The sequence below is a fragment of the Mustela erminea genome, chromosome 9, assembly GCF_009829155.1.
Source record: "Mustela erminea isolate mMusErm1 chromosome 9, mMusErm1.Pri, whole genome shotgun sequence".
NCBI classification, from domain to species: domain Eukaryota; kingdom Metazoa; phylum Chordata; class Mammalia; order Carnivora; family Mustelidae; genus Mustela; species Mustela erminea.
In genome coordinates, this window is record NC_045622.1 from 25251003 (window position 1) to 25265152 (window position 14150).

General features: G+C 54.4%; 1 protein-coding gene across 1 annotated transcript in view; it reads left to right on the forward strand.

Annotated features, from left to right (window-relative positions):
- ST14 (suppression of tumorigenicity 14) overlaps window positions 1-13812 on the forward strand; it is a 40154-nt gene extending 26342 nt beyond the window's left edge. Inside the window, exons 8-19 of the mRNA XM_032358572.1 lie at window positions 812-951; window positions 1266-1363; window positions 2074-2183; window positions 2275-2405; window positions 3738-3842; window positions 4137-4247; window positions 4349-4462; window positions 4763-4885; window positions 5712-5898; window positions 11817-12091; window positions 12869-13005; window positions 13160-13812. Coding sequence (XP_032214463.1) covers window positions 812-951; window positions 1266-1363; window positions 2074-2183; window positions 2275-2405; window positions 3738-3842; window positions 4137-4247; window positions 4349-4462; window positions 4763-4885; window positions 5712-5898; window positions 11817-12091; window positions 12869-13005; window positions 13160-13321 — 1693 coding nt within the window. The 3' untranslated portion in view covers window positions 13322-13812. The remainder of the gene's footprint in view (window positions 1-811; window positions 952-1265; window positions 1364-2073; window positions 2184-2274; window positions 2406-3737; window positions 3843-4136; window positions 4248-4348; window positions 4463-4762; window positions 4886-5711; window positions 5899-11816; window positions 12092-12868; window positions 13006-13159) is intronic.
- Window positions 13813-14150: the final 338 nt, after the last annotated feature.

Here is a 14150-nt window from a genome sequence, read left to right on the forward strand (position 1 = left end):
CCAGGGCTCCTTTTCCTGTAAGGTTTATCCCCTCTCTCGTTTATGAATCGTACAACAAAATCAGCATGTGGCTCTGAAGGGAAGAACTGGGAAATCGGTGTGCACAGAGAGCACGGATCTCAGTCACGGTCTCACTCTCTAGAAGGAGTCGCTGTGAGCCTTGCGATGTACGTTTCTCCACGCGTTTTCCTGTGCACGGCAATGTTTGTGTGTGATGTAAAAATGGGATCAGAGGGCTCGTGTGGTTTTGCTCTCTGCTTCTTAAAACTGAAGCATGTCCTGGTGCTCTTTCTGAATCAGTAAGCGCGCTTCTGTCATTTGTGGTGGTTGTGTAACGTGGCATTCTCGTGTGAGGGCAGCGGGACACTGTCCTTGGCTGCGTACGTCGGGGAGCCGGGGGCCTGAGGTTTGTGTCCAGCCCCACCACTTAGTCACTGTGGATCCTTGGGCAAGCTACTTCTCCTCTCTGTGCCTCAGTTTCCTTGTCTAGAAAGGGGGGATTTTAGTATTTACTTAGTAGAGCTGTTAGGAAGAACACTGAGTGCATGTTCTGTTCCTAGGTGGCGTCGGTGCTGTTACTGTTACTGTGCTTAGTTAACGCATAGCTGAATGGATCTTCTGTGGTCAGGCATTCGAGGTGGCAGAGTTTTTGCTGTTTGTTGAAAAGACAGTCTTACAACTAAATCCTTACTGAGGTCGTGTATGCAGGGAGGAGCTTTGAAGTGACCCCGCCCTCTGCCTTTTGTGGACGAGACCAGGACGCCGGGCTTCTTGATGCTGTCAGTAACACGTGCCCTTTCTGCCCCCACAGGCTGTGTGGCACCTACCCGCCCTCCTACAACCTGACCTTCCTCTCCTCCCAGAACGTCCTGCTCGTCACGCTGATCACCAACACCGAGCGCCGACACCCTGGCTTTGAGGCCACGTTCTCCCAGCTGTCCAAGCTGAGCAGTAAGGAGGGGCACAGCAGGGCAGAGGAAGGATGGGTCTGAGGGGCTGGCCCGCGCCCACGAAGCCCAGGCCAAAGCCTTCGGTGGGTGAACCGACCCGGGTCAGTGACAGAGGTTGGCAGCTTAAGCCGTGGGGCCTTTGGCCTCTCGTGTGGGTGGGGACCCCTCCGTAAAGTGTCGGGCTCCCTGCACTGAGGCCTTCCAGCAACGGGCTGCGGAGCGCACGGGTGCCCTCGCGTGTAGCGTGAGAGATGGGCGGGCCGGCTCCGCCAGGGCCCCCGGGTCCTCGAGCCTTTCTCCTGCCTTTCCTGTCAGGCTGTGGAGGCTCTTTACGTGGCACCCATGGGACATTTAGCAGCCCCTACTATCCAGGCCACTACCCGCCCAACATGAACTGCACGTGGGACATCCAGGTAGGAGGCTGTAGGGTGCCCGTGAGAGCAGAAGGTGGAGGGAGGGAGGGGGGCTCAAGGGGGAGGGAAGAGGGGACGCTCCAGGAAGGCAAGTGAGGAAGGGCAAGGAGAGGGAGATGGGCTCCCTGACCAGCCCATCCCCAGTAGAGAGATGTGTCTAAAGCGTTGCAGGGTGGGGAAGGATGGGGCAGGGTCGGGGAGGGCCGACCTCGTAACGCCCCCGCAGACTCAAATCCTAGTTCTTGACCGGTGCCTGCCTGAGGGACCTCGGGCCGGTGCTTCACCTGTCAGGCCTCAGCTTGCTCCTGGGTGAAGGGAGAGTAAGAGAGAAGCAGAGAAGGGTGTCTGCCTCTCAGAGGTGAAGTCGCAGAGTGTGCGTGGAGAAAGCACTTGCTGGATGGCAGTGGACGGGAGTCTTGCTGCCTGGGGCTCCCGCTCACTCCCTCCAAGTCAGAGACCCGCTCTCTTTCCTTTCTTTGGTGATGCCGGGAGGACCTCTGGTTTTTCTTGCCTCTGAGTCCAGAAGTTCTTTCAAAGGTCTAACTCGAGTCCCTCCTGCTGTGTGTTCCGTATTGCCAACGCGGGTGGTAGAGAGAAAAGCGCAGTGACCGTGCCATGTGCCATGGTCCCCCCAGTGCCCGTGGCCAGCAGCACTGGGTTTAGGAGGAAGGAAGGACGCAGCAGACCCCCAGCAGCATCTCCCTTCTTAGGTGCCCAACAACCAAAATGTGAAAGTGCTCTTCAAGCTTTTCTACTTGGTGGAGCCCAACATTCCCCCGGGCTCCTGCCCCAAGGACTACGTGGAGGTCAACGGGGAGAAGTAAGTGCCCTGGAGCGGCTGGAGCTGGAAGGGGAGGGGTGCCCCAAGCCCCTCCGGATCCCCCTCTTACCTCTGACCATGGTCCCCATAGGTACTGCGGAGAGAGGCCGCAGTTCGTGGTCACCAGCAAGAGCAGCAGGATCACTGTGCGCTTCCACTCTGATCAGTCCTACACCGACACGGGTTTCCTGGCCGAGTACCTCTCCTACGATTCCAGTGACCGTGAGTACACGTCTCTAGAAGGAGGAACCTGGCTGGAGGGACCGGCCAGCGATGACCCCTGTGTTCTGTATCTTCCCAGTATTGTGCTCCCCTGATTCTGAGATCCCGAGAACGCAGGGTGCATATCCTCAGGTGCCTTTTGGAGGAATAAAAGGGAAGACTGCCATAAATGCATTTCTTGACAAAGGTGAACAGTGAATGCTGCTACAGGCTGTGCCCTTGAGTCCCTGTGAGAGGCACTGGAGCCCAAGGGCCCCCCAGGTTCCTTGGGGCCATCTGTCCTTGTGTTTCAGCAGGGCCACACCTCTAGGAATCCATGCTTGTCTTTGTGGCCTTTTAGCCACAAAGACATTGGGGAATAGCATAGTAGTTCTGAGACACGTAAGAAAATCCTGGGGCAGGAATCATCACACGAGCAACTCTGGGCTCTGAAAATTCTGCCATCTCTATCTACATAAGAGATGTGGCGGTTTCTGTGGCTTTTAGTTTCCCTGCCTGCTGTGTGCAGACAAGCCGGTCCCTATCCACGGGGACTTTTTGTTTTGGCCCCACATCAGAGAGTAACCTTTTGGGAGAGCTTTTAACTATACACGGGAATCCAAATTTAAGTTAGAATGCACCGGCCTGACTCACCACCTGGAGTCTACCTGGCCGGCAACAGGGCCAGCCCGCAGGTGAAGGCCCCGCCTTCCGGGACAGACTCACCCCCACCTACCCGCAGCTCTGTCACCAGCCCCACAACGTCAGGTGGCAGATACCTTCCAATTTCAGAAACACGGAAATGTGAGAACAACCTTAGAATTATGGAAATCTTGGGCTGCCTTTTTTTTTTTTTTTAAGATTATATTTATTTATTTGACAGAGATCACAAGTAGGCAGAGAGGCAGGCAGAGAGAGAGGGGAGGAAGCAGGCTCCCTGCTGAGCAGAGAGCCCGATGTGGGGCTCGATCCCAGGACCCTGGGATCGTGACCTGAGCTGAAGGCAGAGGCTTTAACCCACTGAGCCACCCAGGCGCCCTTGGGCTGCCATTTGACACTTGGGTAGGACACCTGTATCATCTATTTGCTGAGCTAGGTCCATGCCCGGCAAGGGGAACCTGGCACTCGGGGGGGATGTGGCTGGCCAAGGACACGGGGCAGGAGAACCGAGTGCACACCCAGCCAGCCTGTCTCCATTCTGCAGCTCCCTGGGCTTTGATTGCTGGCGGTCAGGAGGGGCCCCTCACTGTGGGTCTGTGGCTGGCCCTCCCGGGGCGGCTGTAGGTGGAGGGCAGCCAGCGTGGGAGGGAGGGCTGGTGTTCGTGGACTTGAGGCCTGCCATCTCCCCTGCAGCATGCCCGGGCAAGTTCATGTGTAACACCGGGAGGTGTATCCGGAACGAGCTGCGCTGTGACGGCTGGGCTGACTGCACGGACTACAGCGACGAACTCAACTGCCGTGAGTCCCCTCTGCCTGCGCGGTGACCCATTTAGACCTCATGCCCCATCCCCCCCTCTGCTGTTTGGGAGGCTGGCCTTCTGTTTCAGTGGGCAGTGGAGTGCTTCTGTAGTGCCGGGCTCAGTTTCCATAGCGGGGGCACCAGGGCGCCAAAGAGCTGCCTCCCCCCAGCAGGAAAGGGGATCCCTGGGCAGCTCTCTGGTCGCCCCTGCTTCTGTGGGAAGCAGTGAGCAGTGACTGATGTCAGAGCGAGGGCTCAGAGCCCCGCTGACTGTGGCCCCTTGTTCCCATCAGAATGCAACGCCACCTACCAATTCGCGTGCAAGAACAAGCTTTGCAAGCCCCTCTTCTGGTTGTGTGACAGCGTCAATGACTGTGGGGACAACAGCGACGAGCTGGAGTGCAGTGAGTGTGGGGTGGGGCTGCCAGGGCCACCCCTTGGCCCACCCTCAGCAGGGGGCATCGTAGAGCAGCTGCTGAATGTTGTTGGTGCATCCTGCCCCCAGGCTGTCCAGCTCAGACCTTCAGGTGTGGCAATGGGAAGTGCCTCCCCCAGAACCAGCAGTGTGACGGGACTGACAACTGTGGCGATGGTTCCGATGAGGCCATGTGTGACCTTGGTGAGACCTGGTGGGAGCAGGAAGGAAGGAAGTAGCTGTGAGCACACTCACATCTCAGGGTGTCCCAAATTTAATAAACACACACCACCCTAGATGTGAAATGTGATGAGAAAACGCGTCAGTGGGGGGGAGAATCTTCCGGAAAGTGGAGAGCCTTTGGCGAGGCTGGGAGGACATGGGCATGAGTGTGGAAGGGTGGGATAGGCTTGATGAGGGGCATCAGGAAGATGGGTCATCAGGTTTCTGGTTGGGTGCTGCAGAGGAATTGATTCCCTGTCCCTTGGACTCCTTCTTGAACAGTGAGAACTGTTGCCTGCACCAAACACACCTATCGCTGCCACAATGGGCTCTGTTTGAGCAAGAGAAACCCCGAGTGTGATGGGAAGAAGGACTGTAGCGACGGCTCAGATGAGAAGGATTGTGGTGAGCAGGGCTGCTGCATACTGTTGTGCAGGTTGTTCACTGTGTAAGGCACACACAGAGGTAGAAATGTATGCAGTTGTTCACTGCATACATGTGCAGGTTGTTCACTGTGCAAGGCACACACAGAGGTGGAAATCATGCCAGTATCTCACTCATCCAGCTCTGCCCTGGTGAGAGGGTGTATCTGTCTGGGGGAAAGGATGATTTTGCTGACTGGCAGAGAGGCACTGTGGTCCTGGAGGCAGGGCTGGTGGCCACCAGCAGGTCAACACCTCTGTGGCAGAGCTGATGTCCTGGCTCATGTACTGGGCTGGCCCCTGCTCTGTGGACCTGGCCATCTTGCCTGGAGGAGAGAGGACATGGCCTACCTGAGCAGCCGGCAGGTTTCACCACTGCACCCATGCATCAGTTTGTGGCCTCGTGTGTATTTCAGAAGCATTGGCCTGAGGTTATATCTGAGCCCAGCTATGGCCAGTTTCTGACTTCACGTCGCCTATCCGCTCTTTCCTGGGAGCTGTGCCTGTCAGCAGTCAGCAAGGAAATCTAGGCAAATGACACTCAAATTAAATCCGAGCAAACCAGCAGATGTCGGAAGACCTCTAAATGCATTTGGGCACGGATGGGGAGCAGGGAGTGCAAGGGTTTTGGGTTTGGAAGCAGGGAGAGGGGCCGGGGACCATCAGTGGGATCTCTGAGTCTAGAAGATATTTGTAGGGGGTCCCACGCAAAGGTGAATGCCTCACATGGCCTATTGCTGAGCCTGGGGTGGGCTGGGGGACTGGTGCCCCACCTTGACTTTGACCTGTGCGTTTTCTGCACCTCCCAGACTGTGGGCTGCGGTCGTTCACCAGGCAGTCTCGGGTGGTTGGCGGCACGAATGCAGATGAAGGTGAGTGGCCCTGGCAGGTCAGCCTCCACGTCCAAAGCCAGGGCCACGTGTGCGGGGCTTCGATCATCTCTCCCAACTGGATGGTGTCGGCAGCTCACTGCTTCATCGATGAGAGAGATTTCAGGTGGGCCGCTGGGTGGGAGGGGTTCTCTTTGGGTTTTCTGGGCTCGGAAAGCCGCCTGTATATAAGTCTTGCCGGAGCGGATGGCGCTGGGACCGGATCGGGCGGAGTGGCAGACACCCCGGGATGGGGCTTAATAACAGTAATCATGAAAACAGACCCTTGTTACGTACTCCCTCTCTCTCTGTAAAGCAGTATCGTAGTGCCTCTCCTACAGCCCGGTTAGATGGGTCCCGTTACGTCCCCATTTTAAAGAAGCGGGGGTTCACGGGAGGTCAGGACCTGTGCTCATGAGTGTGCCGCTGGGAGCGGCACCGTCAGACTCAAGCCCGGGTGTGCCAGGTCCCAGGCGTGCGTGGTCAGTTTGTGCACGGGGCCGCCCTGGGACCGGTGCAGACTCCCCGTGAGCTCTTACCCTTGGGGCCCTGAGAGTAACAAGCACGTGCTCCTGGAACCCTGAGCTCTGCACTGGGCACACAGTGCGCTTGGCTTATTGGAGCTTGTTGGTCCGTCTTTGTTTTTGTGATCTTGACAGCCTGGAGGCCAGGTGTCCTGTAGAGTGCCCCGCATCTGGATTTGTCTGATGTTCTTGTTCTGCTCAGACTGTGCTTCTGGGTGTTTGGAAGGAATATCACATGCTGTCACAGGGCACAGGACACCAGCCTGACTTATCACTGGTAACGTCCATCCTTCTTGGCTGGTTGAGGGAGTGTTTACCAGGCTGCCTCACGGTGAAGTCCCCCTTTCTTTATTTTTTGGAAGCGAGCCAATGTGGAATTCTTCTGTGAGGAAGCTTTGTCCCTTCTCTTCCATTTATTTATTTACTTAGCTATTTATATTCGTATGGGCGCACGTGTATTCACGTTTCTTCGGGTTGGAATCCAGTGCCGTGACGTGACTTCGTTGCTCGAATTGTTCCAGATTTGACCGTTGCCCTCTCTTCCAGTGGGCATTCTTTTGTTCTGACCCCATTCTTTTGTTCTTTTCAGCCACTTCCATGCGTTCTGGCCCTACCAGGAGTTCTAGGCTTATCTTCTATTTTCCCTGGCCCAGGGCTGGAATGAGACACTCTCCCCCACCCCCACCCTGGGAATCCTGTTAGCAGGGAACAGCGAAGCTGGGGCCCTCCGTATCCTGTGTTACTGCAATCCCACTGCTTCTAGACCCTTAGCAGGGCAAGCCAGGATCTCCACGTGTGGTCCCCATCCCCTCCATTCCTTCTCCCTCTTTCTCTTGCTTCATCACTCTCTCATTTCCTCTTCCTTCATTTTCTTTTTCTTTCTTTCTTTTTTTTTTTTTTTAAGATTTTATTTATTTATTTGACAGAGAGAGATCACAAGTAGGCAGAGAGGCAGGCAAAGAGAGGGAGGAGGAAGCAGGCTCCCTGCTGAGCTGAGAGCCCGATGCGGGCTTGAACCCAGGACCCTGGGACCGTGACCCGAGCCGAAGGCAGAGGCTTTAACCCATTGAGCCACCCAGGCGCCCGCCTTCATTTTCTCTTGATCATCAGTCTTCCATGAAATAATAATGCAGTGAATGCATTCGACACCCCCATGCTGTTACTAGCACTGGGGACAGAGATGAGTAAGCCTTCCCCGCACTTCCCAGGCTTCCCAGGCTGGGGAGACGAGATACGTGACCCATGCTTGTGCACACACACGTACATGAGCGCATGGCAAGTGCTGTGTGGGAGTTGGGTAAGTTACCTGGGCCCAGCATGTGGGAGTTGAGAATTCCCACCCCCTCCCCCCTGGGGCGGGGGTGGGAGACTTAGGAGTGCTTCTGTGAGCAGGGGTGTCTGATATGAGTGTTGAAACATGAGAGTGTTTGCAACTGGACGAGGTGACGCAGACCTTCCAGACAAAGAAGGGTGTGAGCGGAGGCAGGTGGGTGTGAAGTGTGCAAGGATCTGGAGTGCAGTTACTTTGGACACATTTCTGAGTTGGCAGGTGCTTGCAGGGTGTGGCCATGGTTAAGAGTAGAGGCTGCCTGGGTTCAGTCCTGTCCACAACTCATTAGCTGTGTGGTCTTGGGCAAGTCAGTCCTCATCTAAAAATGGGCAGCCCTATGTTGAAGGGCTGCCTGGGGGATGGCGTGACTTGACGTGTCAGCACTGAGAAGAGAGCTTGGTGTGGCTACCACCGGCGCCCTCCCAACCACCCGCAGTCCCCGGGCTCCTCTGTGGGTGTACCTTCACACCTGGTCTCTCAGTTGCTGGTGAGTGTGTGTACCTTCAATGACTAGAGATTAAGTCTGCTCATATAGTTGAAAGCTGTCCTAGACTGAAGAATGTAGACTGGAGAGAAAAGACCACCATGGCAGGCTTAATGAGGAAGGTTCGACAAAGAGGGGCTGGGGTTGCTGGGTGAATGGGACTGGCAAGGGGGTGGGAGGCACAGGACTTAGCATGGACCCAGGCGACAAAGAAATGTCTACAGCAGGTGACGGGATCATGGACAGATGGTGCCAGAGGGGAGAATGATGACTCCCCCAGCCTGTCCCCCCAGCCCTGTCACATCCCATCCTTTCAGCCACTGGCCCTTGCCTGCTGAATATCCCAGACCATCTGTACTCTTTCCCACTCACCTTGCAGCTGCCCTGACTCCCCAGCCTTAGTGGCCGCAGTTCCCTCTACCTGATCACCCCATCCGTCTCCCACAATGTGGGTGTGGTCTTTCTAAAGAGCTCATCTGATCCCAGCAACCCCTTGCTTGCGGTAGCTTGCAGGATAAAGCAGAAAAGGTGTAACATGACCGAGATGGCCACATTCTCTGGCCCGTGACATCTCTCCAAGCTCGGTCTCCTGTCCCACCGTCATTCCTTCCATATATTCAGTTTTGGGGGGCATCTGCACATTCCCTGGGCTCTCTGTGATCTTGCTGCTTTCTCCCCCACCCTCAGGATTTGAGTAGCCAAGTCCATTTGAGCTCCAGGGCCTTGTTCGTGACATGCTTCCTCTCCTGACTCCCCACCCCCCACCTGATACTCTGCCACAGTCCGCTGCCCATCATTCTGGAGGTCACCCTACTGTGCTGTCATGGTGGTGTTCATGGCTCCTTCCCCGAGTACAGGGAACACTTGAAGGTTGGGTCTCATGCAATTCCTGGGACACTATAGATGGTTGGGAGAACAAGTCAGAAAGGGTAAGGCTGAATAACGCAGATACAGAATGCCTGGCTGATCTGGAGGTCTTGGAATCACTTCAGGCTGTTCAAGACGGCTCTCACAAAAGAAGTTTTCAGGAATTTTTCATCTGGCAGCAACAGATTAAAAAGAGACTGGAGGGGCGTCTGGGTGGCACAGTCGTTAAGCATTTGCCTTGGCTCGGGTCATCCGGAATCCCTGCTCAGCAGGGTGCCTGTTTCTCCCTCTCCCACTCCGCCTGCTTGTGTTTCCTCTCTCGTTGTGTGTCTCTCTCTGTCAAATAAATAAATAAAATCTTAAAAAAAAAAAAAAAAAAAAAAGGAAAAGAGAGACCAGAGGCAAAAACACGGTTTGGAGGCTGTTGCTACTGTCTGGGTATGAGGTTCTGCAGGGAGGCGGTAGCAGGAACCGAGAAGAGGGGACGGAGGCGCAGGTTAGCGGAGGGCGGGGCTAGCAGAGGGCCGGGCTAGAGGTGGGCGGGGCTATCGGAGGACCGGGTTAGCGGCGGCTTGGATTAGCACAGGGCCGGGTTAAGCAGAGGGCGGGGTTGGCGGAGGGCAGGTGAACTCGGCTTCAGAGGCTGGCGGCGAGAGAGAGGGAGGAGGGGCTAAGGTTCAGAGCTCCGAGGAGGGAAGGAGCGTTGCTTGGACATTTTAGGACTGGCCGCTTGTTTAGCCTCTCGACTTTCCTGAGAGGTTAGAGAAAATGAAGCTGGCCTTCGTGCCCTTCTCCTACATGCAGACTTTCTATTTTAAAGATATATTTTCCCCAGTTTTTTATTTTGAAAAGTTTTCAAACCAACAAAAAATTTGCGAATATAATGAAAGAAGAAAATGACAATGAATTTCCTCATACCCTTTATCTACAGTCATTATCTGTTGAATATTACCACATTTGTTATTTCTCTACACATACACGTGTTTTTCTGAACTCTCTGAGTTGGGTGTAGCCATGATGACTTCCCTCTCCTAAGTGCCTCCTCCGCTGGCTCCTGTCTCCCAAGAACAAGGAGAGCTTCCCACATACTCACAATATGGGGATCGCTTCTAGAAACGACAGTGTTGACACAGTATTAGTGGCGAGCATGTCTTTCATGCTTCAGGTGTCCCCCTGTGTCCCCAATGTTGTCTTTCATAGATTAAAAAAAAAAAATGTAGGACCCCGTCAAGGGTTGTGCTCTGTAGTAGTCCTTAGTTTTCTTTAGTCTCTTAAACTTAGAACAGTTCCCCTAAGCCTTTATTTTAACTTTTTTTTTTAATTTTTTATGGCGTTACATGTTTGAAAAGTCCAGGCTGGTTACTTTGCAGACTGTCTCTGAGTTTGTGTTTTTTTTATTGCTTTTTCATGGTTAGAATTAAGTTCAACTTTTTTCCCTCCCTCTGGAAAACACTACATGGGTGATGCTGTGTCCCAGCCCACTGGTGGAAATGGCCGGGAGGACAGTCTGATCACCTGGTTAAGGTGGGGTTCATGGCTTTCATCCATCATAAATGTGCCTCCACTTGAATGACACTGAATCAGTGTGAGTATCTTGTTGCCTGACAACTCCCTCCAACCCCCCCCCTTTTGGAGAGGGAGAGAAAGAGGGGGAAAGAGAGGGGCAAAGGGAGAGGGAGAATCTTAAGCAGGCTCCATGTCCCTCCTGGAGCCTGTTGTGGGGCTCGATCTCATGACCCTGAGATCATGACCTGAGCCAAATCAAGATTCGCATGTTTAACCAACTAAGCCCCCCAGCAGCCCTCTTGGCAATCTTTTACCTAGCGCTTTTAGTGTCCATCATTGATTCTTGGTGGTGTTTGTTATTGCCTAGGTAGATGCAAAATGCGATTTCTTATTATATTGCTTCTTCTGTATTTATTAGCTGGTGTTTTTCTGTAAAGAGTAGCTTTCCTTCTGTCCTTATAAAGTTTTGAAATTCTTTTTTAGAATTCAAGATGGGCTCATGGATTCCCCTCCCCCTTTTCTATTAGTCAGCATGTGTACTGCTTTGATCCTGTTGTTTATTTTGATGTTTGGATGGTCCTGATAACTGGCTCCATGATTGTTGGAGCACTTGCTTACTTCTGGTAAATCAAAATGTTCCCAGGTCACTTCATGCCTTCCATGCTTCAGACGTGAAATCAACCATTTCTCCAGGGAGCCTTGGTTCCTTTTAATGGAGAAGAATATAGAGAAACCAAGTTCTTGGTGTTATTGGGGATATCATTGCTTTGGGGCCATTTTATGGGGGAAATCCTGAGCTTTAATTGCTACCTCTGATTGCACTCCCTCCTGCCCTACTCCCTTTGTAGCTCCCTTTTCCCACACCAAAAATTGGCTCCCAGCGATGTCAGTGTGTTATCTTTACTTGTTCAGTTCGCCAGTATACACAATGCATTCCGGAATAGCTATACTTGTCTCACTACCAACAGCAAACATAGGTGAAGTTCAGTCTACTTTTCAATTCATTTTGTTCTTAGAATACACACTTAAGAATACATTTTGTTCTTAGAATACTTTAGCACAGTGGTTAGTTATTTGTTAAAGTGTTAAAGTATTTGTGCTGAGTTCTGTAATTTTCTTTCTGTGAAAGATCAGGTCGCTAAGAAATCTATTTTGGTAATCAAATGAAACAAGGAGGTGAAGGGGGCTGAGTGCTGTGGTGGGGGACACCAGTGGTTTTGGTGGAGGGCTGCAACCACATGGAAGCCACGGCCCCCTCACGGACTTGTCAGTGGTGGGTGGCTTTGGCTAGGTCAGTGCTTGGCTCAAGGCAGCGCTCTGGGCTCTTCTCGTAGGTACTCTGACCACAAAATGTGGACCGCCTACCTGGGCCTGCATGACCAGAGCAAGCGCAGCGCCACTGGGGTGCAGGAACTTGGGCTCAAGCGCATCATCACCCACCCCTTCTTCAATGACTTCACCTTCGACTATGACATTGCAGTGTTGGAGCTGGAGAAGCCGGCCGAGTACAGCAGCACCGTGAGGCCCATCTGCCTGCCGGAATCTTCACACACCTTCCCTGCCGGCAAGGCTATCTGGGTCACGGGCTGGGGCCACACCCAGGAAGGAGGTGAGTGGGGTGGTGGAGCTGGTGGCCACTGGGCTGTCCCACCACCTTCTGCCTGGCAGGCTGAGGTTGTTCAGGAGTGAAGTGGAGGCTAGGCTCTGGATGGAAGGCCTGGCCATGCCACTGAACTGAGTGGCCTTGGCTGTTGCTTAAACTCTGAGTGTGTTTCTTCACCTATAAAATGAAGATAAAACACCCTCCCAGATGGTACTCAGTGAGCGGAAGGGACACTGGAGGGAGCCCTGTGTGATGTAAAGGCCTGGCAAGCTGGGCCTATGTCAGGTCCTATGGGGGGAGCCTGGCCTCCTCAGTCATTCTGCCTCCATCTGAAGGCCCTTAGCTGGTAAATGGTAAATGGAAAAAAAAATCAGTTATAATCGTACCACAGCACACTGTGGAAAATCTATAGAATAGAGATAGGAAGACGAGAAGGAGCTTGACATAAGGCTTTACATCCTTAACACAGCCCTGGAGCCACTCTGTGGTGCTTTCCCTCACTCTTCTGTTTCCTGTTTTCCACACCCAGTCCCCATGCCGAACATCCGATTTCTTGTCACCTGTCGCCCAGTTATCCACAGGGCTGCACGATGTCCCCTCGAGTAGGCGAGGCATCAGTTCCTTGAGCATATCAGCCATGAGCACTGGGGTTGTGTCCGCAGATTTGCTAGTGAGGTCACTGCCGTGGGAGCTCCTGGAATGGGGCGCTGGCCGTTGCACTGCCCGTCGGGGTGCCATGGCCGGGGTCAGCCTCGGCCTGCTCACTTCTCCCCTTCCACCCAGGCACAAGCGCGCTGATCCTGCAGAAGGGTGAGATCCGCGTCATCAACCAGACGACCTGTGAGAGCCTGCTCCCGCAGCAGATCACCCCCCGCATGATGTGCGTGGGCTACCTCAGCGGTGGCGTGGACGCCTGCCAGGTGTGCGCGCGGCGGGGGGGGGGGGGGGGGGGGGGCGGGGCGAGATAAGGGGCGGGGCTCGGGGTAGGGGGCGGGGCCCGAGGCCTGGCGCCATTTGGCAGGCGAGGGCGCAGGCGGGGCTGGCACTCACACTGAGGCGCTGGTCTCCCTGCAGGGCGACTCCGGGGGCCCCCTGTCCAGCGTGGAAGCCGACGGGCGGATTTTCCAGGCTGGTGTGGTGAGCTGGGGTGATGGCTGCGCTCAGAGGGACAAGCCCGGCGTGTACACAAGGATCTCTGAATTTCGGGACTGGATTAAAGAGCAGACTGGGGTGTAGATGCAGTGGCCATCGGCGGGCCACCCCAACGTGCACACCTGCGGGCCAAGGACAGGATCGCTAACTGCACCCCTGACTTGAGCTCCCCAGAACCCAGACTGTGAACTGAATCCCCAGGACTCTGGAGAGGGTGAATCGGCTTGGAGAACTTCTTTCCGCGCTCAGCCTCCGAAGCAGGAGATGGGAGCTGGGGACATTGCCCGTCCCAAGGGGCACAAGCCCGAAGACACAGCCTTTTCCCTCCAGTCCCAAACTGGACTGAGGCTCCTCTTGAAGATCTTTGCGCTCTGCCTGTCTGACACAGGAGCGTTGGGACCCCTACAGTGGGGCTGGTGGGGGCGCTGTAGGCTCCTAGGGTCACACTCTTCAGGAAACCCAGGCTGGAGGACCCTGGAAGACAGATGGGCCCAAGATTTGAATTTTTACCAGCTCCTAGGGTGGGCTTCAGTGTATGTATTTGTGTGTATGAGTAAACTTTGTTTTTAGGTAAATTTTTTCTCACGGGACTTGATGGACTCTCCTTCCTCTTTCTCCCAGCTCCAGTTGCAAGCCATAAACTGGGTTTAAATTCCGCATCAGCACACACCCTGGAGTCAGGCTAAGAGCAGAGGCCACAGTGCCCTGTGGCCTTTTCCAGAACAGCAAGGGACTATGTTTTGCTTCTGAGCAGGGCCTGGTGCCCTGAAAGGAGGAGTGTGCAGGGTAAAGGGCGCCTGGCAGTGAGGCATGAGGTGGGAAGGGTGTGCAGTATGCCCAGCCTGGGTGCCCGAGGAGAAGGAGGAGCTGTGTCCCAGGAAGAAAGGAGGAAGTACGGCTTTTCCTTAGGCAG